Source organism: Salvelinus sp. IW2-2015, linkage group LG32 (genome assembly GCF_002910315.2).
Source record: "Salvelinus sp. IW2-2015 linkage group LG32, ASM291031v2, whole genome shotgun sequence".
NCBI lineage: Eukaryota > Metazoa > Chordata > Actinopteri > Salmoniformes > Salmonidae > Salvelinus > Salvelinus sp. IW2-2015.
This window is the reverse complement of record NC_036871.1, coordinates 25449134-25469502: the sequence shown is the minus strand read 5'-3', so window position 1 is coordinate 25469502 and position 20369 is coordinate 25449134. Positions and strand designations below refer to the sequence as shown.

The 20369-nt window shown below is 43.8% G+C and overlaps 1 protein-coding gene across 1 annotated transcript in view; it reads left to right on the top strand.

Annotated features, from left to right (window-relative positions):
* LOC111956566 (cadherin-2-like) overlaps window positions 1-20369 on the top strand; it is a 113292-nt gene that overhangs the window by 75110 nt on the left and 17813 nt on the right. The window contains 13 exon segments of the mRNA XM_070436827.1: window positions 4112-4198; window positions 4201-4225; window positions 4228-4286; window positions 5282-5437; window positions 6152-6296; window positions 6680-6852; window positions 7899-8036; window positions 8548-8733; window positions 9244-9497; window positions 9907-10049; window positions 10853-11086; window positions 12041-12274; window positions 12912-13051. Of these exon segments, the coding sequence (XP_070292928.1) occupies window positions 4112-4198; window positions 4201-4225; window positions 4228-4286; window positions 5282-5437; window positions 6152-6296; window positions 6680-6852; window positions 7899-8036; window positions 8548-8733; window positions 9244-9497; window positions 9907-10049; window positions 10853-11086; window positions 12041-12274; window positions 12912-13051 (1974 nt within the window).

Here is a 20369-nt window from a genome sequence, read left to right as displayed (position 1 = left end):
TGCTGCAGGTATGTGATTTTAATGACACCATTAGTCACACATGTCGTTCATTTAAAGAGAAATGTACACTTGTCCAGGCCAGATAAACAAGGGGCTTGGCCACAGTAGCTTTTAAATAGAAATAGGAAGACCATCATGGGTAATCATGTCCATTTTAGAAGACTCTGATTGACCCTAGATGTCTGTGTTGTTTTCTATGTGATTGTATGGACAGTTGTTGCTTTGGCCTGGATGATTATGGTAGTAATCAATGTTCCCTCTAATTTTTCTCATCACTGAGCAAATTGCAGGTCTGCTGAGCGCAAACTTGAACATTGTGAAAATTCTGTGCAACTTCCAGCGGGTGTTTACTGTGAACACTGAGTCTGTAACCGCTTTAAGTTACAGTTTTAACAGTTGCCATGTAGGCTACTGTAGCTATTTAATCATATTCTAGGCATACCAGAGTGTCCTATCATCAAAAACAATTGACAAAGAGGTGACTGAAAATGGTGGTGATGTTTAATGCAAGAAAACACTTTACAAAATAAAATGCATTATTATTCCCATACCATTATTACAGAGAATCAGACAAATGATGCTACCCTCTGCCTATTGGCTATTTAGCTTATTTAAGCTTGTCTCAAAATGCAACATTGCCCCTTTAAGACATCAAAAAAGCTCTTTATCTGACTAGCTTTTGAAAGATGTCAAGAAATGTACACGTTTTGTGCTCTTGTAGGAAGCAATACCTCCCCTATTGATGACTACAAATGATCTATAACTGGGCTAATAACTCACTAACTAGCAAAGGAAATGAACAAAATGTGCACACGTGGCTACATGCAGCTCTAGYTTTGATCTCAAAACAAACGCAGGTCCTGCTGTAAACACTGTCCAGGTCAAAGTAAATGGCATGATCTATTTGCATATAGGCCTACTGCAGCTCTGATTGGTTATGCCGCAGTATGAGCTGTGTGGTGCATGTCAATGAAATAGAATCCTACTCCAATACATTCTGCCTACAACAAAATCTCTTGCATAGTTTGTTTTGTTTCGGTATGTTGCATTGAAAGTGGCTAATATTGAGTTGATTCGATCACCATTGCCACAGTAAAGTGAAACGTTGATTGTGTTAACTAACAGGGRACACTCTAAAAAGTTTTGTGAAGTTTAATCTAGTGCTTCTCTTTGTGGGTTGATACAGTATTTATTCTGCGCGGCAGTCCATTGGAGCTGCGCGGCAGTCTCGGGGCTACTGTGCGCCCGCGCACAGTTTAGAGGGAACATTGGTAGTAATCAAATCTATGATAGAATATAGAAATCAATCTCACCAGTTTATTGGACCACGTGTCAGGGTTTCCCCTAAGATATAAAGTTAGTGAAGGGGGGTGGGAGAGGTTGGGGGGTTGGTAGTGGACGTGGCCAATGACTTGGTCTATGACCAAAATAGTTTGATGCCCTCCTCTGCTGAGACAAAATGTTCCTGGTTTAAAGCTAATTTCCTGCAATTCTACACATTTTGCCATGGGGCTGAGAGAAAATGAACAGTTTTAAAGTAACTGTCCAGTGAAAATCTCACTTTTAAAAGTTCAWATTATGTTAACTCATACCCAAATAATAACTTATAAAACAATATAGCTCCATTATAATTTCTACATACTTTATATCTGGTTTTAGTCGACAATGAAAATGTTTTACCAAATACATCATGTTTTTCGGAAGAGCTGGTCACAATTTAGCAGCAGCGGCCCGCCATTGTTAAATGAATATAGGGGAAACACTGGTGTGGTTATGTGGTTCTCTCTCCAATGCAATGATTGTCATGAATCATCATCATGCGATCCCTAATCACATCAGCAGTTAGATGATATATTTGCAAACACTGCGAACGCATCGGCCCTAGGGGAATGTTTTAATCAATGAAAAAGTAACGATTGGCTTAGCAGTCTCAGCCCCAGCACAGTCACATATATCTAACTATCTGTGTGTGTGGCTATAGACAAGTACAAAATCTCCCTCTCTAAAGCCTAGGGTGACCTTTCCTACCACCACCACGACCATCAGCATAAACATCACCACAAGGCTGAAAACCAAGACCTACCCTAGGCTTTAGAGAGGGCGATTTTGTACTTGTCTATAGCCACACACACACACACACACACACACACACACACACACACACACACACACACACACACACACACACACACACACACACACACACACACACACACACACACACACACACACACACACACACACACACACACACACACACACACACACACACACACACACACACACACACAACTCTCTCACACACAGTACACAAACACTCCCAAGCTCTCAGGGATACTGAAGTGTAGGCTAGCAGTCAGAGGATGTAGGGGGCAGAGAGACCTCCAGTACTCTCCAGAGATAGATAGATGTGACTGTGCTGGGGCTGAGACTGCTAAGCAAACCCTCCACACCATTCATCATTCCAGCCGCCAGGTCAGAAATAATTACCGCTCTCACTCTCTCCTTCGGTTTAATAGGGTAATAGATATTTCTGATGCATGTTCCCCGCTATCTGTCCGCTTGCCTCTCTGCATTTCAAATGTGTGAAAGCAGCATAATCGGATTTCAAACATGGTTAGTAGAGGCGCTCCGACAACTCCGCAGATGGTCAGGGAGGGCTGCGTGCTTGGTGAGGCTGCGTGGGATGGGCTCGTGTTGTAACGTGGCAAAACTGTAATTCATTTGGCTGTTTGCACAGACTGTGGCTTTAGGCTAGTTTTAGTACTTTGGATATTGTGTAACAAATTGACGATCAGTAATTACAGACGGACGAGAGAGAGTTAAGAAGGGACTTTCTGAAGCGTGACTCTTCTGCAGGATGACTGTTCTACCTAAGTTTGCCAGCGTCTTGTTTACATTTCTATCGGGCATTCAAGGTATTGGTGACTTCCCTGGAGCTACTTGGGTCTCTCTCCCAACAGTCTCTCTCTCTGTGGAACAGCGAAGGCAAATGGAGCCATCTGCTATATAGAGTCTGGCTTGCAGGTACCATCCTGCTTTGTTTCAAATCACTTTCATTACAGCCAAGGGAGGATGGCACATCCATTTTAGAAGCCTGTGTGTGTGTGTGTGTTGTGTGTGTGTGTGTGTGTGTGTGTGTGTGTGTGTGTGTGTGTGTGTGTGTGTGTGGGTGTTGTGTGTGTTGTGTGTGTGTGTGTGTGTGTGTTGTGTGTGTGTGTGTGTGTGTGTGTGTGCGCCTGTGTGTGCGTGCATGCATGCTTTTATCAGGACATGAGAGGAGGTCTGTGATTTAAAGCTAACTGAGGGGCTACAGTACGATCCTCGACAAAGAATCTCAAACACTACTCTCATTCCCAGCCATGGAGAGAGAGCCTGGAAAGAGAGGCTGTTCAAAAACATCATCACACGTTATGGAGGCATTTAGCCTTCACTGAATTCCAAAAAACGAAATAGATCCTAAAATACAATATGACCATATCAAAAAGCCTCCCCCTCCTTTGTTGGGTCCTCTAGCTGGTATAGTCAATGAGTATGTTTACATGAACACTAATATTTCGATATTAAACTGATTATGACAGTAGGTCGAGTATAGCTTTAGTCATGTAACATCTTAATTGGCCAAGGTCATAATCGAAGTCAGCAATACGCCGATTAAAACACTGGTTTCTGAGCAATCTTTGGAAGTATTAGAAATGTAAACACCTTAATTCTGAAATTCAAGCTGTGTATTTGATCTGTGCATGTTCTAACCCAACCGAGCGAGCCTCCCTCTTGTTATGCCGAGTGAACGTTTATTTTGATTGCCGATTTTCTGCATTTATCAGTCCTATCAGGTAGCCTGATTTCAGATGTGTCTGTAAACAGGTTTATTAAGGAAATCATTATTCTTGCAAAGCATGTAAATGTTTGATATTAACAAAGCATGTAAAATGATATTACCCAAAAACAGTTTTAGGCTGTCAAGAATTTGCATTCTTTGAATTATTTCCATAACTTCATTGGTAGGTAAAGATAATTTGTCTTCTGGCTACTGTATAAAAGATATACCTAAAGCCATTGGTTTTTACATGTGTCAATTTGGTAAACAGATGTTATTTCTCTCCTCCAGGTTCAAGATATCCAGCTCCCCCAGCTCTGTCCAGGTCTCCAGGAGATCTGGTTCCCATCGCGGCAGACAGACAGCAGCTCCGTGGGCAGCTCAAACGCATGAAAAGGGACTGGGTAATCCCCCAATCAACGTCCCAGAGAACTCCAGAGGAGAGTTCCCCCAGGACCTGGTCCGGGTAAGACGCACACACACCATAGGCACCAGGCACACGCACACACACACCACACACCACACACACACACACACACACACACACACACACACACAACACACACAACACACACACACACACACACACACACACACACACACACACACACACACACACACACACACACACACACCTACACACCGGTATCCACAACCTGAAAGGAGACGGTGCTCTTATTCTGAGCTTCATGGTTCTATGGAGCAGCAGCAGATTTTGGACCGGTCATTTCTGTTCTACCAGCATTATCACTCAATTTACCACCATATTGACTCCACGTCCTGAAAGGTCAAGTGCTTGTGCTAAAGTATCTGATTTCCCTCTCCCAGTCAGGCAAGCCGTCACTATGAATGTTCCTGCTATTATGTAGCTTTAGAGATGAGAGTGAAAAGGACAAAGAGCCCTCCAGTGGCTTGTTTCCCTCAGGTTTCCTGTTGAGATATTATCCTCACTTTATCATGTGCTCAAGGGGCAGGGGGTGGGTGGATATGAATGATGGAGAACTGGCTATCCTTCTCATGTCAGTTAAGAAGTATATCCTTTCTCAACATAAGCTTACTGGTTCCTGACATAGTGCTAAGTCCAGTATATACTGTCTGTATGTATTATATTTAATCCAGAAGCATTAGGGGGCTGAGTTTAATGGATGACATAAGGGAGAGGCACCAGGCACCATCCAGACACACCATGGATACCAAGGCTTATGGGTAGAGATAGACAGGCCAGGGAAGACACAGAGGCTCAAATACATCACACTCACATATAGTTTAGACACATACGCACACCAAGGGAGGAAGATCTGTCTGTACCACTCACCAACGGGACTCAAGCACGGTGCAACACACCAACACCGATACATACCCCCACCATAACATCATTTTTTAAAGTAGAATTCTGAGCAGTATATATACCCACAATTTATTATTGACCATTGACCAACATACTTTTGGGTTCTGAAACAGATCCGGTCGGACAATGACAAGAACCGCTCCCTGAGGTACAGTGTGACTGGACCCGGGGCCGACCAGCCGCCCACTGGCATCTTCATCATCCACCCCATCTCTGGAGAGCTGTCCGTCATGAAACCCCTGGACAGAGAACACATTTCCAACTTCCATGTAAGTCTCATACACACACATGGGTCTATGTGAGAGAGGAGATGATTAGGACCACGCATACTGACAAAGTCAAGATCCATTTTGGATTAAAACATTGTTATTTTCTAGCCAAATAACAGTAAGGTGGAGCAATAGTGTCTGCGGGTCCTATTCATCTCAAGCTTTCTTTGGTTCAGCACCACCTAAAGTGATGTGCATTCACTTTAGGTGGTAGAGAGAGAAGCTTGGCCTTGTGCAGTTCAGTGAACAGGAGAAACAGAGCAGACATTCTGAACAGTTACAGTAAAAGGTTTATAAACACTGTACCAAGCATTAAGCATTCTTTATCCAGTGTCATCTTTGGCTAATACATTGTCTGTATACTCCAGGAGGTTGGCTGGCATGTGCTCAAGGTCCCTTGGTAGTCAGGGTGAGACAGTGGGCAGACAGAAAAAAACAATAAATTGCAGGTTTGTAATGAAGGTATAATGGAGCAGGCATCGCTGGAAGCGCTGCACTGTGAACAAACAAGCATTAACATTATTGAAAGGCAAATTTCTGGGTTTATTTTTTTTCTATAATTGGAAATAGCTGAAGTAAGAGAGCCATTGCAATGCCAAAGTTCTACTCAGGCAAATGTAAGTGTTTTTGCTGAATGTTTATTGTTTGGTTCTTGCATGCATGTGTCCACCACAGTCAGCTGAGTGCTGATATCTCTCTGGTGTCTCCCTACAGCTGAGAGCCCATGCTGTGGATCTGAATGGTAACCAAGTAGAGAGCCCCATCGACATTGTAATCAATGTGATTGACATGAACGACAACCGGCCCGAGTTCATCCATCAGATCTGGAACGGCACCATCCCTGAGGGCTCTAAACCAGGTAGTGGCCTAGACCAACCTCCCAGCCTTCCTATCCTCTGGCCTTCGGGGCCACTAAACTATCACTAGATAAAACAGCATTGATTAATCACAGGGGTAGTCATTTTGTTAATTTTGCTGCTGTTCGATATGGATAAGATCTCTGCCAATAGAATGTATTCTCTTGTGGAAGTGCTTTGTCAACATTTCAGACAAAGCCAAAGTTTTTGGGGGGCTATGTTTTGACTGTGCTCCATATTATTCAATGGATCCTCATAAAAGGGAAGTAGTTTAATGACTGTAGGTAAATTAAATGCAGTACTGAAATAAAACAAGGTCATACTGTTTTAAAAACCCTTGTTGAATCCCATATTTGCATCTTCTGTTTGTCTTGTCATCACTCAGGGACCTTTGTTATGACGGTAACGTCTGTTGACAAAGATGACCCCAAAACAGCCAATGGGATGCTGCGCTACAAGATCGTATCCCAGAATCCTGAGAGCCCGACATCCAACATGTTCACCATCAACAATAAGACAGGAGGCATCATTACCGTCGCAGCCGGCCTGGACAGAGAGGTACGCAATACAGGAGTTTGTGTATGCGTGTGCCTATTAAACCCCCAATGCAGTAGCATTAAGGTCACAGTCCCAGTATCATAGCCATTAATCACATTAATTCATGTGTGCTCCTCCTTTGCTGCACAGCACTCCTCTAACATGCATAAGTCAAGATATCCTTTCCTTTGTTTACCTAAATGAGCTGTGGATTGCAGATAGATTTGAAAACAAACAGAACATTGTAGTTTTGGGTTGTTTTTGCTGATGATAATCTTCACTGTGTCTCAAAACTAATTAAGCTCGCTAAGCATGACTGATTACCATTTTACCAACGGAGCCCAGAAATGGACTCATCGCCCACTTCATACTTATTGCCTCTAACAAGGAGGCAACATGCATCATTGAGCAGATAAATGTTTMTTTTTCTCCCCGTTGCTATTAATGGTAACACTCTCCTATTTAATTGCATGGCGATGGTCTTGCTTATACTGGATGGAAGTGACAAAATAAATATATAAGTTGAGGGGGGGGAAACAAAGCCAGTTGGTGCAATTCTGGCGAGGGCAATCTGGCTAGCTGGCCTTCTATATCAAGTTCTCCCCTGGGGCCACTGTTATAGCTGTTATATGTACGGCAGTTGCCACCATGAAAGTAATTTGCCCGATTCTCATTACCTAGTCACTTGAGTGGCTTTTAATGTGAGGGGAGTAATTTATTACAGTGGGATTACCCATCATGCACCATGATGCTACACAGAGTGGAAATGTGGAAGTGTTGCACTCCCACAGCAAGCAGACTTCTATAGATCCTTTCTCTCTCCACAGGGAAATGATGTGGACTTGATCATTGTGAGAATAACTAGGATTCCTCAACCTCCTCATTGTGGTTTGACAGATATTAGGTTGTTAGGATAAGAGAAATTGAACTTAATAATGTAGAGAAATTGAAAATGATCATTATTTGGTTTATGTAAGATTCAACCTACACGTAAGGCTCAACACAAGGGTTTAGGTGTTGTTCGTATACATAGTTAAATCTTTTCCAACATGTTTTTCTTCTTGCAGAAAGTGCCTCAGTACACGTTGATCATCCAGGCCACAGACATGGAGGGCAACCCCATGTACGGTCTCTCCAACACCGCCACCGCCGTCATCAAAGTCACGGACATCAATGACAACCCACCGGAGTTCACTGCAGAGACGGTGAGAAAGAACACAGCTTCACATCCATGTACTACACCACACTGTGTGTTACAGTCATAGCACTGTCACACTGTCTATATGTACTTAACCCACACATAGCACACAATCAGCCTTGCTTGCAGAGCATTTCAGATGGCATAAAGATTAGCTGTTAGCCAGTCATCCGTTTGCTGTTCTGTCCTACTCCGTCCAGATGTTGACACATGTAAGTACTGACATCCTAAGTACATCAGGCAGACAAAGAGAGGAGATGAGCGAGAGCAGAGGAGAAGAGAGCAGAGAAAGGTGCTGAATGTATTTGTGAGAGATGCTTCCCCTCTGTGTAATGTAAGTGTATTGTTTTTCTATCAGACCAAGATGGTGAAGATAACATGATAAGTTGCTGTGGACATTTATTTACCTGAAATGTCGGGAGTGTAGTGCTGGAGCATAGAGCCTGTGTTTTCCACTGGCGCAGCAGTATGTCTAACTGCTCTCTAACTGTCCCATCCCCCATCTTTTATTCATGCAGTTCTTTGGAGAGGTGCCTGAGAACCGGGTGAATGTCATCGTGGCCAACCTAACGGTGACAGACAAAGACCAGCCCAACACGCCAGCCTGGAACACCGTCTACAAGATCACCGGGGGCGACCCCACCGGCAGGTTCTCCGTGCCAACCGACCCCACCACTAACGAGGGCCTGGTAACTGTTGTCAAGGTGAGACTGGCTGCTACCCCCTCTGACTCAACCCACACCCCCATCTCCCCTCGGGGCCACTGACCATGAATAGCGAAGACAGCTCTTAAAGATTAAATTAATAGGTTATAATGCCTTCTATGTTTGTAAGCTGTAGGAGTTACCTGTAGCAGAGAGAGCAAAGGTGCATGTCAACTGTTTTATTAAACTCTCTCTGTGTGTGTGTGTGTGTGTGTGTGTGTGTGTGTGTGTGTGTGTGTGTGTGTGTGTGTGTGTGTGTGTGTGTGTGTGTGTGTGTGTGTGTGTGTGTGTGTGTGTGTGTGTGTGTGTAGCAATTGAAGACTAATTGGTCAACAGTTGTAGAACTAGCTACAGTAGCTCCTAGCTTCTCTTGGGTTCTTTGTCTTATGGCATAATAATAATATTTTACTGATCAAGAAAAACAGAATAAATACTTTATCCATCCATTCTCTTACACTCAATGAAACATACAGTAAGTACACTTATATACTGTTGGTTTCCTCCCTACAGCCAATCGACTATGAGATCAGCAGGACGTACGTGTTGACGGTGGTAGCGGTGAACGAGGTGTCCCTCGCCCGGGGCATCCACTCCCCTCGCCAGTCCACCGCCACGGTCTCCATCAGGGTCATCGATGTCAACGAGAGCCCTAACTTTGAACCCAACCCCAAACTCATCAAACTGGAGGAGGGGATGCAACCAGAATCAGCACTAACCACCTTCACAGCACAGGACCCTGATAGATTCATGCAGCAGACCATTAGGTAGTAATGACACTAAATAGCTGTATTCATGCAGAATCTTTCATACAGTTTGCTCAAAGCACTGACTGGCATTACGTCAATGAAAACACTCCCTTTTACTGGACATTCAACACCTTTAGCCTTAAATGTACATGTCTGCATGAGAGAAAAACTAACATGTAAGGTTGTCTTGTATCTTCTGTACGCTTTCCTCGTACTCTGTAAATGTACACACTGAAGAAGGCTGTGAAGCCTGATGCAGTGAAAAAAAAATTAAAAAGTAGAATAAGGAAGTAAGCTTTATGCGACATCTTTTTGAGTGCGGACCCATTACACCTTTTTGTTTGTCTGAATTTGCAGGTTTTACACACCAACCAAGCTTCTGGGAAATCACAATGGTTCTCTTTTGACTCGTCCTTTGTATTCTCAGATACACCAGGCTCTCAGACCCAGCCAACTGGCTGAGAATTGACCCTAACACCGGGCACATCACAACCATCGCCGTCCTGGACCGTGAATCGCCCTACGTGAAGGACAACATGTACAGCGCCACCTTCCTGGCCTCTGACAGCGGTACGTAGCCACCAGGCTCTAATATCTGCTTCCCACAAGTAACCTAGGAGAATATTGTTTTTAGCAAGCAAAAATTTTAAACACAGCTACCTCGTTCAAGGTTAACATTGTCCCTGACATCAATGTAGCAAAAGCCACCCTGTTGAAGGAAATGTTTCCGAGCCAGCCCAGACTAAACAGTCACACTGTGGACGTGTTCACCTCTCTCCTCTCTCCTTCCCTGACTGGATTTACCTCTGTTCAGGTTTAGCCTGTTCCACGGAGCACAGCACAGGCCAATAGGCTTAAACTCACCCAATATAGAGTTTTCTCAGCATTAATAGGTTAGGATTGGATGACTAGCTCCTTTGAGCGTGGCCTGAATGGCAAAAAAGCCTCTTAGCCCCATGAATACATAGAGGAGCTAAGGCTCTGGGGCTCCGGGGCTAAGGCAGCGACAGTAGGCTCTTCTCTGTCTGTCTGCTTTAGTATTCTCACCCCGTGGCCTCCCCCTTCGTCAGGAAGACACACTCTCTTCAGATCACACACCCAGACCCTCTGCCCTCCCCCCATCTGGAGGGGTCCTGTCCCTGCAGGGTGGCTGCTGCTGCTCCTCTATGCCCTATTTTAGCACCAAGCACCAGGCTCAGGATAAGGACTTTATGCACTACCACAGTGCAGTGAGACATCATGCTTTAAAATGAGGCAGATCACTTCGTTATATATTTCCCCTTATCGTTATGTTGATTTGTTAAAATCTATATTTTTATCAATGTACGTGTGTGCGTGCGTGTGTCTCTGTCTGTGTGTGTTGTCCCGTCCAGGCATTCCCCCGGCGAGCGGTACAGGCACCCTGCAAATCTTCCTGCTGGACATCAATGACAACGCGCCCCACGTCTACCCCCAGGAGACTGAGATGTGTGAGAAACCTGAGCCCAACGGCTTCAACATCACAGCGCTAGACGGAGACCTCAGCCCTAATGCCGGACCCTTCGCATTCGAGCTGGCTAACAGGCCCTCAGACGTACGGAGAAACTGGACCATCACACGGCTCAGTGGTAAGACACAACAATAACAAAATGAGAGCTAATCAATATACCTGGGCCTGTGGGTCRGCAGTACTTCTGGTTTTCATTCTTCCCATGTAATCAGAGACCGATTTAGACCTGGGTCACCAGGAGCCATTCTGGCCAATAAATGACATTCACCAATCAACTGCCAATGAAAATGGAGAACCACCAGTACCGTGTGGCCCTAATTATTTGGATGGTGATAATAACACTGTAGGGTTTGGGACTGTATGTGCTTGGCACCGGCTTAGAGGCAGTACTGTATAGGCTTCATGTCCATGGTTTGACATGTGGTTTCAGGCTTTCCATAGGGCCAGGTGCATTGACCTATAACAGTAGACAGTGTTCTCAGTGTGGGTTCCTCACATGACCTTAATGAAGACAATGTACTATAAAAGAGATTAATAGCAGGCCTTCGCTTCATCAAGCAGCTCACTAATTGATTATGCTAATTATGCCAACACAAAAAAAAGAGGAATGACTCATTTGTTGTGCATTGCTAGTGGTTAGATGTTGTGAGTGTAAACCACAGTGAATAAATATATTAGTAGTATAACAGCCAAATGGATAATAGGAGCTGGGGGAGTTTAGCCTAAGTGCCATTATCAAAAGGTCTTCAGTGGGTTTATAAAATTATAAATATAAATCCTGACCATATTTTGGATGACATATGCTGGCAACTTCCAGGTATAGGAAGTTATGCTGTTCTGTTCAGCTTTTTTCCCAGTAGTAATTAGTTGGTTATCTAATTTGTATACTCAATATAGATAAGTTCATAGATGAAAAAGTTGCACTTGGATTTGTTATGTAGAGGTTAAGGTTAGTGCTGTTTTTCGTTATTTAGTTTTTCGTTGTTAAGTAACATTTTTCTATTTTTCTCTCTTTCTCTTCCTTTACGTCTCCCTCCTGCTCTCATCCTCCCCCACTCCCTCCCACCCCCAGGTGACTTTGCCCAGTTGAGCCTGAAGATCAGTTTCCTGGAAAGCGGCATCTACGAGATCCCCATCATCATCACTGACTCTGGCAACCTGCCCATGTCCAACACATCCTACCTGCGGGTCAAGGTGTGTCAGTGTGACCACAACGGGGACTGCACCGACCAGCAGCACATTGTCGCTGCAGGGCTGGGCACGGGCGCCATCATCGCCATCCTGCTCTGCATCATTATCCTGCTCAGTGAGTGTCCCACTGCCGCTTTGCCTCAGTGCACGCATGCACACACACACACACACACCAGACACCAGTGCCGTCACCGCGCCCACCACACATATACAGTGGCCTGCGAAAGTATTCACCCCCTTGGCATTTTTCCTATTTTGTTGCCTTACAATCTGTAATTAAAATAGATTTTGGGGGGGTTTGTATCATTTGATTTACACAACATGCCTACCACTTTGAAGATGCAAAATCTTGTTTTATTGTGAAACAAAGCATGAAATCCAAGTAAAAATCTATTCAAATTACAGGTTGTAATGCAACAAAATAAGAAAAAATGCCAAGGGGGATGAATACTTTTGCAAGGCACTGTACAAAACAAGATAAATGCCATCCCTTACCATCCCTAAACATAGCCACAGGGATTATTAAGGAGCTAAACGTCATGCCCACGAGATAGCAGTAGATTATTTATGGATTACCCAAAAGATAGATAGCACTGATCAATCTCGTGGCAAGGTTTACATTCTGAATTGATTTACATATGTATGCAAAATATCTTATGTTTTGTAATATGGGATATTTTGCTCTCTATTTATTTCTTTATATTTCTCTCTCTCGATCCCTCCCTGCCTCCCTTTCCATTCCTCCTCTGTAGTTCTTGTGTTGTTGTTTGTGGTATGGATGAAGCGTCGTGATAAGGAGCGCCAGGCCAAGCAGCTGCTTATTGACCCTGAGGACGATGTCAGAGACAACATCCTGAAGTATGACGAGGAGGGAGGAGGAGAAGAGGACCAGGTAGAGAAACACACACACACACAGTCACACACACTCACATATACTAACAATTATATACACACACACACACACACATGCATGCAGTCGTGCACACACACACACACACATATATACAAACATACACACACGCACAGGCGCACACACACAAACACAAAAACACACTTATACACACACACATACACACACACACACACACACACAAGACATCAGATTACTTACAATACTAACCCACACTTTTTGTAATAAACTCCAGTTAATACAAGGGAATCATTTTGTAAATGTCTGGTAATATCATTAACAAGTGGAGTGTGTTCTTGCCATGGGCCCATTTTGTGATGGACTCCACACACTGGGCCAGGTAGTGTTCAGGGCTGGTTATTGCAGTGATAATGTAATTGGGAGACAGACATCTGCTGCTGTGTTATAATGAAGCTCCATCTACATATCTACTAATGATTGGGCAAGAGGGAACATGCACACACCCAGGCGCACATTCACAGGCACACACACACGAACACGAACACACACACACAGGCACACACAGACCCACACAGGCCCACACACAAACAGACACACATACACACACCGGCACACACACACATACACACAGGCACACATACACAGAGGCAAACACGCATAAGGATGTGCACACACACACACACAGAAACACATACACAAACTGTAATGTCTGAAGACACTGTGATATAACCCTCCTCAAAGACCTTAGAAGTTGGAAGGGTGACATATTTCATATTTATCGAAAGAAAACAAGCTTCCATTTTGAGCTAGGGGGAGGAGGAGGGATGGACGTCAGAAGTAAATGGTCTTGTCTATGGAATCTGGAAGTCAGTCCGTCGGGGTTGTATTGTGGGTAAAAAATGAACCAGACTGTCCCAGTGATGTGGACTATATAATGCCTCACCTCTGTTCTCCCTATCTCTCCCGCTGGGGAGGAAATTGAAGTGTCAGTGCAGTGGCCGCTCGGCGCTCTCAAAGTATTTTATTTTAGTTGCTGACTGCCATTACCTGGGTTTTTATTAGTCCATSTGGCACTCATTCTACCAAGAGGAGACAGATGATCAGCCCCTTGCTCACTGGCCATGTGGGAAGTGGAGAATAATGTGGTGCAGAAAGAATATCAAATTCCAGAAACTTCTGTTGAAGTTTTGTAAGTTGATAGAGAAACTCAATCGTGATGAGTGTTCTTTTAGCCCTGCCTGCACTTAAATGCAGTCTCAAACTGAAGTACATCTTTGGGTAACACTTTATTTGGATTGTCCCAAGTAGATGGTTTGTACAGTGGCTTGCGAAAGTATTCACCCCCCTTGGCATTTTTCCTATTTTGTTGCCTTACATTTTTTGGGGGGTTTGTGTCATTTGATTTACTCAACATACCTACCACTTTGAAGATGCAAAATATTTTTAATTGTGAAACAAACAAGAAATAAGACCAAAAAAACATAATTTGAGCGTGCATAACTATTCACCCCCCAAAGTCAATACTTTGTAGAGCCACCTTTTGCAGCAATTACAGCTGCAAGTCTCTTGGGGTATGTCTCTATAAACTTGGCACATCTAGCCACTGGGATTTTTGCCCATTCTTCAAGGCAAAACTGCTCCAACTCCTTCAAGTTGGATGTGTTCTGCTGGTGTACAGCARTCTTTAAGTAATACCGCAGATTCTCAATTGGATTGAGGTCTGGGCTTTGACTAGGCCATTCCAAGACATTTAAATGTTTCCCACTCGAGTGTTGTTTCCGCAGTATGCTTGGGGTCATTGTCCTGCTGGAAGAGGAACCTCCGTCCCAGTCTCAAATCTCTGGAAGACTGAAACAGGTTTCCCTCAAGAATTTCCCTGTATTTAGCGCCATCCATCATTCCTTCAATTCTGACCAGTTTCCCAGTCCCTGCCGGTGAAAAACATCCCCACAGCATGATGCTGCCACCACCATGCTTCACTGTGGGGATGGTGTTCCGGGTTGATGAGAGGTATTGGGTTTGCACCAGACATAGCGTTTTCCTTGATGGCCAAAAATATACATTTTTGTTTAATCTGACCAGACTACCTTCTTCCATATGTTTGGGGAGTCTCCCATATGCCTGTTGGCGAACACCAAACGTGTTTGCTTATTTTTTTCTTTAAGCAATGGCTTTTTTCTGGCCACTCTTCCGTAAAGCCCAGCTCTGTGGAGTGTACGGCTTAAAGTGGTCCTATGGACAGATACTCCAATCTCCGCTGTGGAGCTTTGCAGCTCCTTCAGGGTTATCTTTGGTCTCTTTGTTGCCTCTCTGGTTAATGCCCTCCTTGCCTGGTCCTTGAGTTTTGGTGGGCGACCCTCTCTTGGCAGGTTTGTTKTGGTGCCATATTCTTTCAATTTTTTTATAATGGATTTAATCATGTGACAGATGATGTGACAATTAGATTGCACACAGGTGGACTTTATTTAACTAATTATGTGACTTCTGAAGGTAATTGGTTGCACCAGATCTTATTTAGGGGCTTCATAGCAAAGGGGGTGAATACATACGCACGCACCACTTTTCCGTTTGTAATTTCTTTGAATTTTTTGAAACAAGTAATTTTTTTCACTTCACCAATTTGGACTATTTTGTGTATGTCCATTACATAAAATCCAAACAAAACTATATTTAAATTACAGGTTGTAATGCAACAAAATAGGACAAATGCCAAGGGGGATGAATAATTTTGCAAGGCAGTGTAAATGCTTAGTAATTTTGTATATGTTGACCACATTTAAACTAACTATCCACTAACCCAAATCCTTATCCTAACCCTAAACTTAACCCTTACCCTAGCCCTAACCTTATCCTAACCCTTATTCTTAACCTAACCTTAGCAAGCATTTGCTTATCAACATATTGTTTGTTGATAGTATGACAATCTGTAGATCATCTACATGGGAATATCCAAATAAAGTGTGACCTCTTGATCGCTGTCTAGTTTTTCAAAAGACCCCAGTGGAAAACTGCATATGATATAGTCGTTATAAATACATATGGAAATTGTTATTTTGAGGCCACACAAACAAAATAGCTTGAAGATCTGGAAAAACAGTCCTGTTATTAAATTACCACCGGGCAATTTTTTCTTGACAGAACAAACCTGTTTATGCAGCCGCAGCAGGTATCCTAATTAATCATTCAATTGTCAAAAGAAAAAAAGGGTGGAAAACAGTAACCTCTTAAATTCTCACTCAGAGGAAGGACGCAGTCAGTCAATAGGTGCAGCTCAGGGCCATTGTCAGCCAAACCTTTGCTTTAAGCAGAATATTAAATAGATTTTTGAAGTGAAAATATGCCCTAACAAATTCCTCCCCTTACGGGAAGTGTTTGTTTATCCGATGTTGTTGTGGTTGTTTACTGCCCAGCTCCACCCATTTTAAGATCAAGGGGAGGCTAAAGTCCAACATTTGAATGTCCAGCCACAGGGTTGGTGATTCAATTTGTTGTCCGGGCGTGGCAGGGGAAATGATATGTCTGCRGGTTGGTGCTAAGTGGTGTGATGTGTGAAGAATGGTTACCTTGAGGGCGTAGTGTGTCATCATTATCCAGTTGTGGCTCTGTGGCTGTAATTTTATGGCGTAGTTCTCTGTTACTAAGAGCCCTGACCTCTGGGATGAACCTGTCGCGTAGAAGGTCATGGAAGGGTCACAGGGAGATGGGCTGGAAGGAGGACGGAGGCTAGAGGGGACGCACACATGGCATTCTGCTCTAGGATGTGTAACGGCCATTGTCCCCTTCCAGCCAATGTGACTGTCAATCTGTGTGTTTTGATGTTTATATTAAGAGAAACATGATCAATGTGTTTATATTAAAAGAAGCATGATACATGTGTTTTTTGTAAGATAAACATGATCCATGTGTTTATATTAAAATAAACATGATACGAGACCTCCCGAGTGGAGCAGCGGTCTAAGGCGTCACTTATGGACCTGGTTTTAATCCCGGGCTGTATCACAAACGGCCGTGATCGAAATCCCATAGGGCGGTGCACAATTGGCYCAGCGTCGTCCGGTTTAGGGGAGGGTTTGGCCTGCGGGGGGCTTTACTTGGCTCATCGCGCCGCTCTAGCGACCCCTTGTGGCGGGCCAGGCGCCTACAGGCTGACCTCAGTCATCAGTTGAACAGTGTTTCCTCTGACACATTGGTGCGGCTGGCTTCCGGGTTAAGCGTGCAGGTGTTAATAAGAAGCGCGGTTTAGCGGTGTTTCGGAGGACATATGACTAGACCTTCACCTCCCAAGCCCGTTGGGGTTGCAGCGATGAGATAAGATCGAAATTGGGGAGAAAAGGGGTGTAAAATATTTTTTGTAAAAAATGATCCATGTGTTTATATTAAGACAAACCTGATACATGTGTTTATATGAACAACATTTTTTGTGTGTCTGTGTTTGTGTCTGTTCATATATATTTCCGGCATGTACAGTGCCTTCACTTTTTGTTGTGTTAGAGGCTGAATTCAAAATKTATTMATTTACACACAATACCCCATAATGACAAAGTGAAAAACATGTCTTTAGAAATAATTGCAAATGTATTGAAAATTAAATACAGAAATATCTAATTTACATAAGTATTCACACTGCTGAGTTAATACTTTGTAGAAGCACCTTTGGCAGAGATTACAGCTGTGAGTCTTTCTGGGTAAATCTCCAAAAAGGAAAGGAAAGGGGGGATTTGCCCATTATTCTTTTCAAAATTCTTCATTACTAGACAACCATTTTCAGGTCCTGCCAAAGATTTTCAAGTAGATTTAAGCCAAAACTGTAACTCGGCCACTCAGGAACATTCACTGTTTCTTGGTAAGCAACTCCAGTGTAGATTTGGCCTTGTGTTTTAGGTTATTGTCCTGCTGAAAGCTGAATTCATCTCACAGTGTCTGGTGGAAAGCAGACTAAACCAAGTTTTCCTCTAGGATTTTGCCTGTGCTTAGGTTCATTCCGCTTCTTTTTTCATCCTGAAAAACTCCCCAGTCCATAACGATTACAAGCATACCTATAACCTGATGCAGCCACCACTATGCGTGAAAATATGGAGAGTGGTACTCAGTAATGTGTTGTATTTGATTTGCCCCAAATATAACACGTGTTTAGGACAGAAGGTTAGAGGCTTTGCCATATTTTTGGGGAGTTTGACTTTAGTGCCTTGTTGCAAACAGGATGCATGCTTTKGAATATATTTATTCTGCACAGGGTTCCATATTTTACCTCTGTCAATTAGGTTAGTATTGTGGAATAACTACAATGTTGTTGATCCTGCCTCGGTTTTCATTATCCTGACACCATTCATATCACCAACATGGATACTTGTTAAAGAAGAGATGGAGAGGGAGAGAGGGACAGAGACACTTAACATTGCCACATTCAGAAACTACTCTCACCTACAATAACCATATATATTTTGCACACGAACCGCGGCCCGGTTCTGTTGTGCATGTGCGATTATGCATGCACAAGTGAACATGCCAAGGGCAAGAAAACCAAGTATCCTGGTAGGCTGCAACCTGGGCAGAGTGAGTCTGACGTCATCAGATAATTTCCATGTCATTGACCGTGTGTCAGTAAGAATCGATGCCGACCTCAAGCCATATGCCAAGGGGACCTTTAGTGGTTTTACTACAAGTCAATGTTTCTTATACCATTGTAGTGACGATAGGTATGAAGGAGTCTATTTCATAGCTATGTTATCCACAGAGGAGCTAACCTCACGATGGAACCGGGCCGTCCCAGTTTGGGAATACCTGGTCTAGGGTATCCGGGATGATGCTATTGATGTGAGTCATGACCAGTCTTTCAAAGCACTTCATGGCTACCAATGTGAGTGCTACGGGGCGGTAATCATTTAGGCAGGTTACCTTCGCTTTCTTGGGCACAGGGACTATGGTGGTCTGTTTGAAACATGTAGGTATTACAGTCTCAGTCAGGGAGAGGTTGAAAATGTCAGTGAAGACACTTGCCAGTTGGTCCGTGCATGCTTTGAGTACACGTCCTGGTAATCCGTCTGGCCCTGCGGCCTGTTTAAAGGCCTTGCTCACATCGGCTACTGAGAGCATTATTACGCAGTCGTCCGGAACAGCTGGTGCTCTCATACATGCCTCAGTGTTGCTTGCCTCGAAGCGAGCATAAAAGGCTTTTAGCTCGTCTGGTAGGCTTGCTTCAATGGGCAGCTCGCGGCTGGGTTTCCCTTTGTAGTCCATAATAGTTTTCAAGCCATGCCACATCTGACGAGCGTCAGAGCTGGTGTTTTAGGATTCAATCTTATTCCTGTATTGACGCTTTGCCTGTTTGATGGTTCGTCGGAGGGCATAGCGGGATTTYTTATAAGCGTACGGATTAGTGTCCTGCTCCTTGAAAGCGGCAGCTCTAGCCTTTAGCTCGATGCGGATGTTGCCTGTAATTCATGGCTCCTGGATGGGATATGTACATACGGTCACCATGGAGAGGAYGTCGTCAATGCACTTATTGATGAAGCCGATGACTGATACTCCTCGATGCCATTGGATGAATCCCGGAACATATTCCAGTCTGTAATAGCAAAACAGTTCTGTAGAGTAGCATCCATGTCATCTTACCACTTCCGTATTGAGCGAGTCACTGGTACTTCCTGCTTCAGTTTTTGCTTGTAAGCAGGAATCAGGAGGATAAAATTATGGTCAGATTTGCAAAATGGAGGGCGGAGGAGAGCTTGGTATGCATCTCTGTGTATGGAGCAAAGGTGGTCTAGAGTGTTTTTTTCCACTGGTTGCACATGTGATATGCTGGTAGAAATGAGGTAATAACGGATTTAAGTTTGCCTGCATTAAAGTCCCCGGCCACTAGCGCCGCTTCTGGATGAGCATTTTCTTGTTTGCTTATGGCCTTATGGCCTTATGGCCTGTAAATAGACAGCTATGAATAACATAGATGAGAACTCTCTTGGTAGGTAGTGTGGACTACAGCTTATCATAAGGTACTCTACCTCAGGCGAGCAATACCTCGAGGCTTCTTTAATATTAGACACCGTGCACCAACTGTTATTGACAAATAGACACAACCCCACCCTTCGTCTTACCAGACATAGCTTCTCTGTCCTGCCGTTGCATGGAAAATCCCGCCAGCTCTATATTATCCGTGTCGTTGTTCACCCACGACTAGGTGAAACATAAGATATTACACTTTTTAATGTCCCGTTGGTAGGATAATCTTGATCGTAGATCATTCATTTTATTTTCCAATGATTGCACGTTGGCCAAAAGAATGGATGCAGTGGGGGTTTACTCACTCACCTACGAATTCTCAGGAGGCAGCCCGACCTCCGTT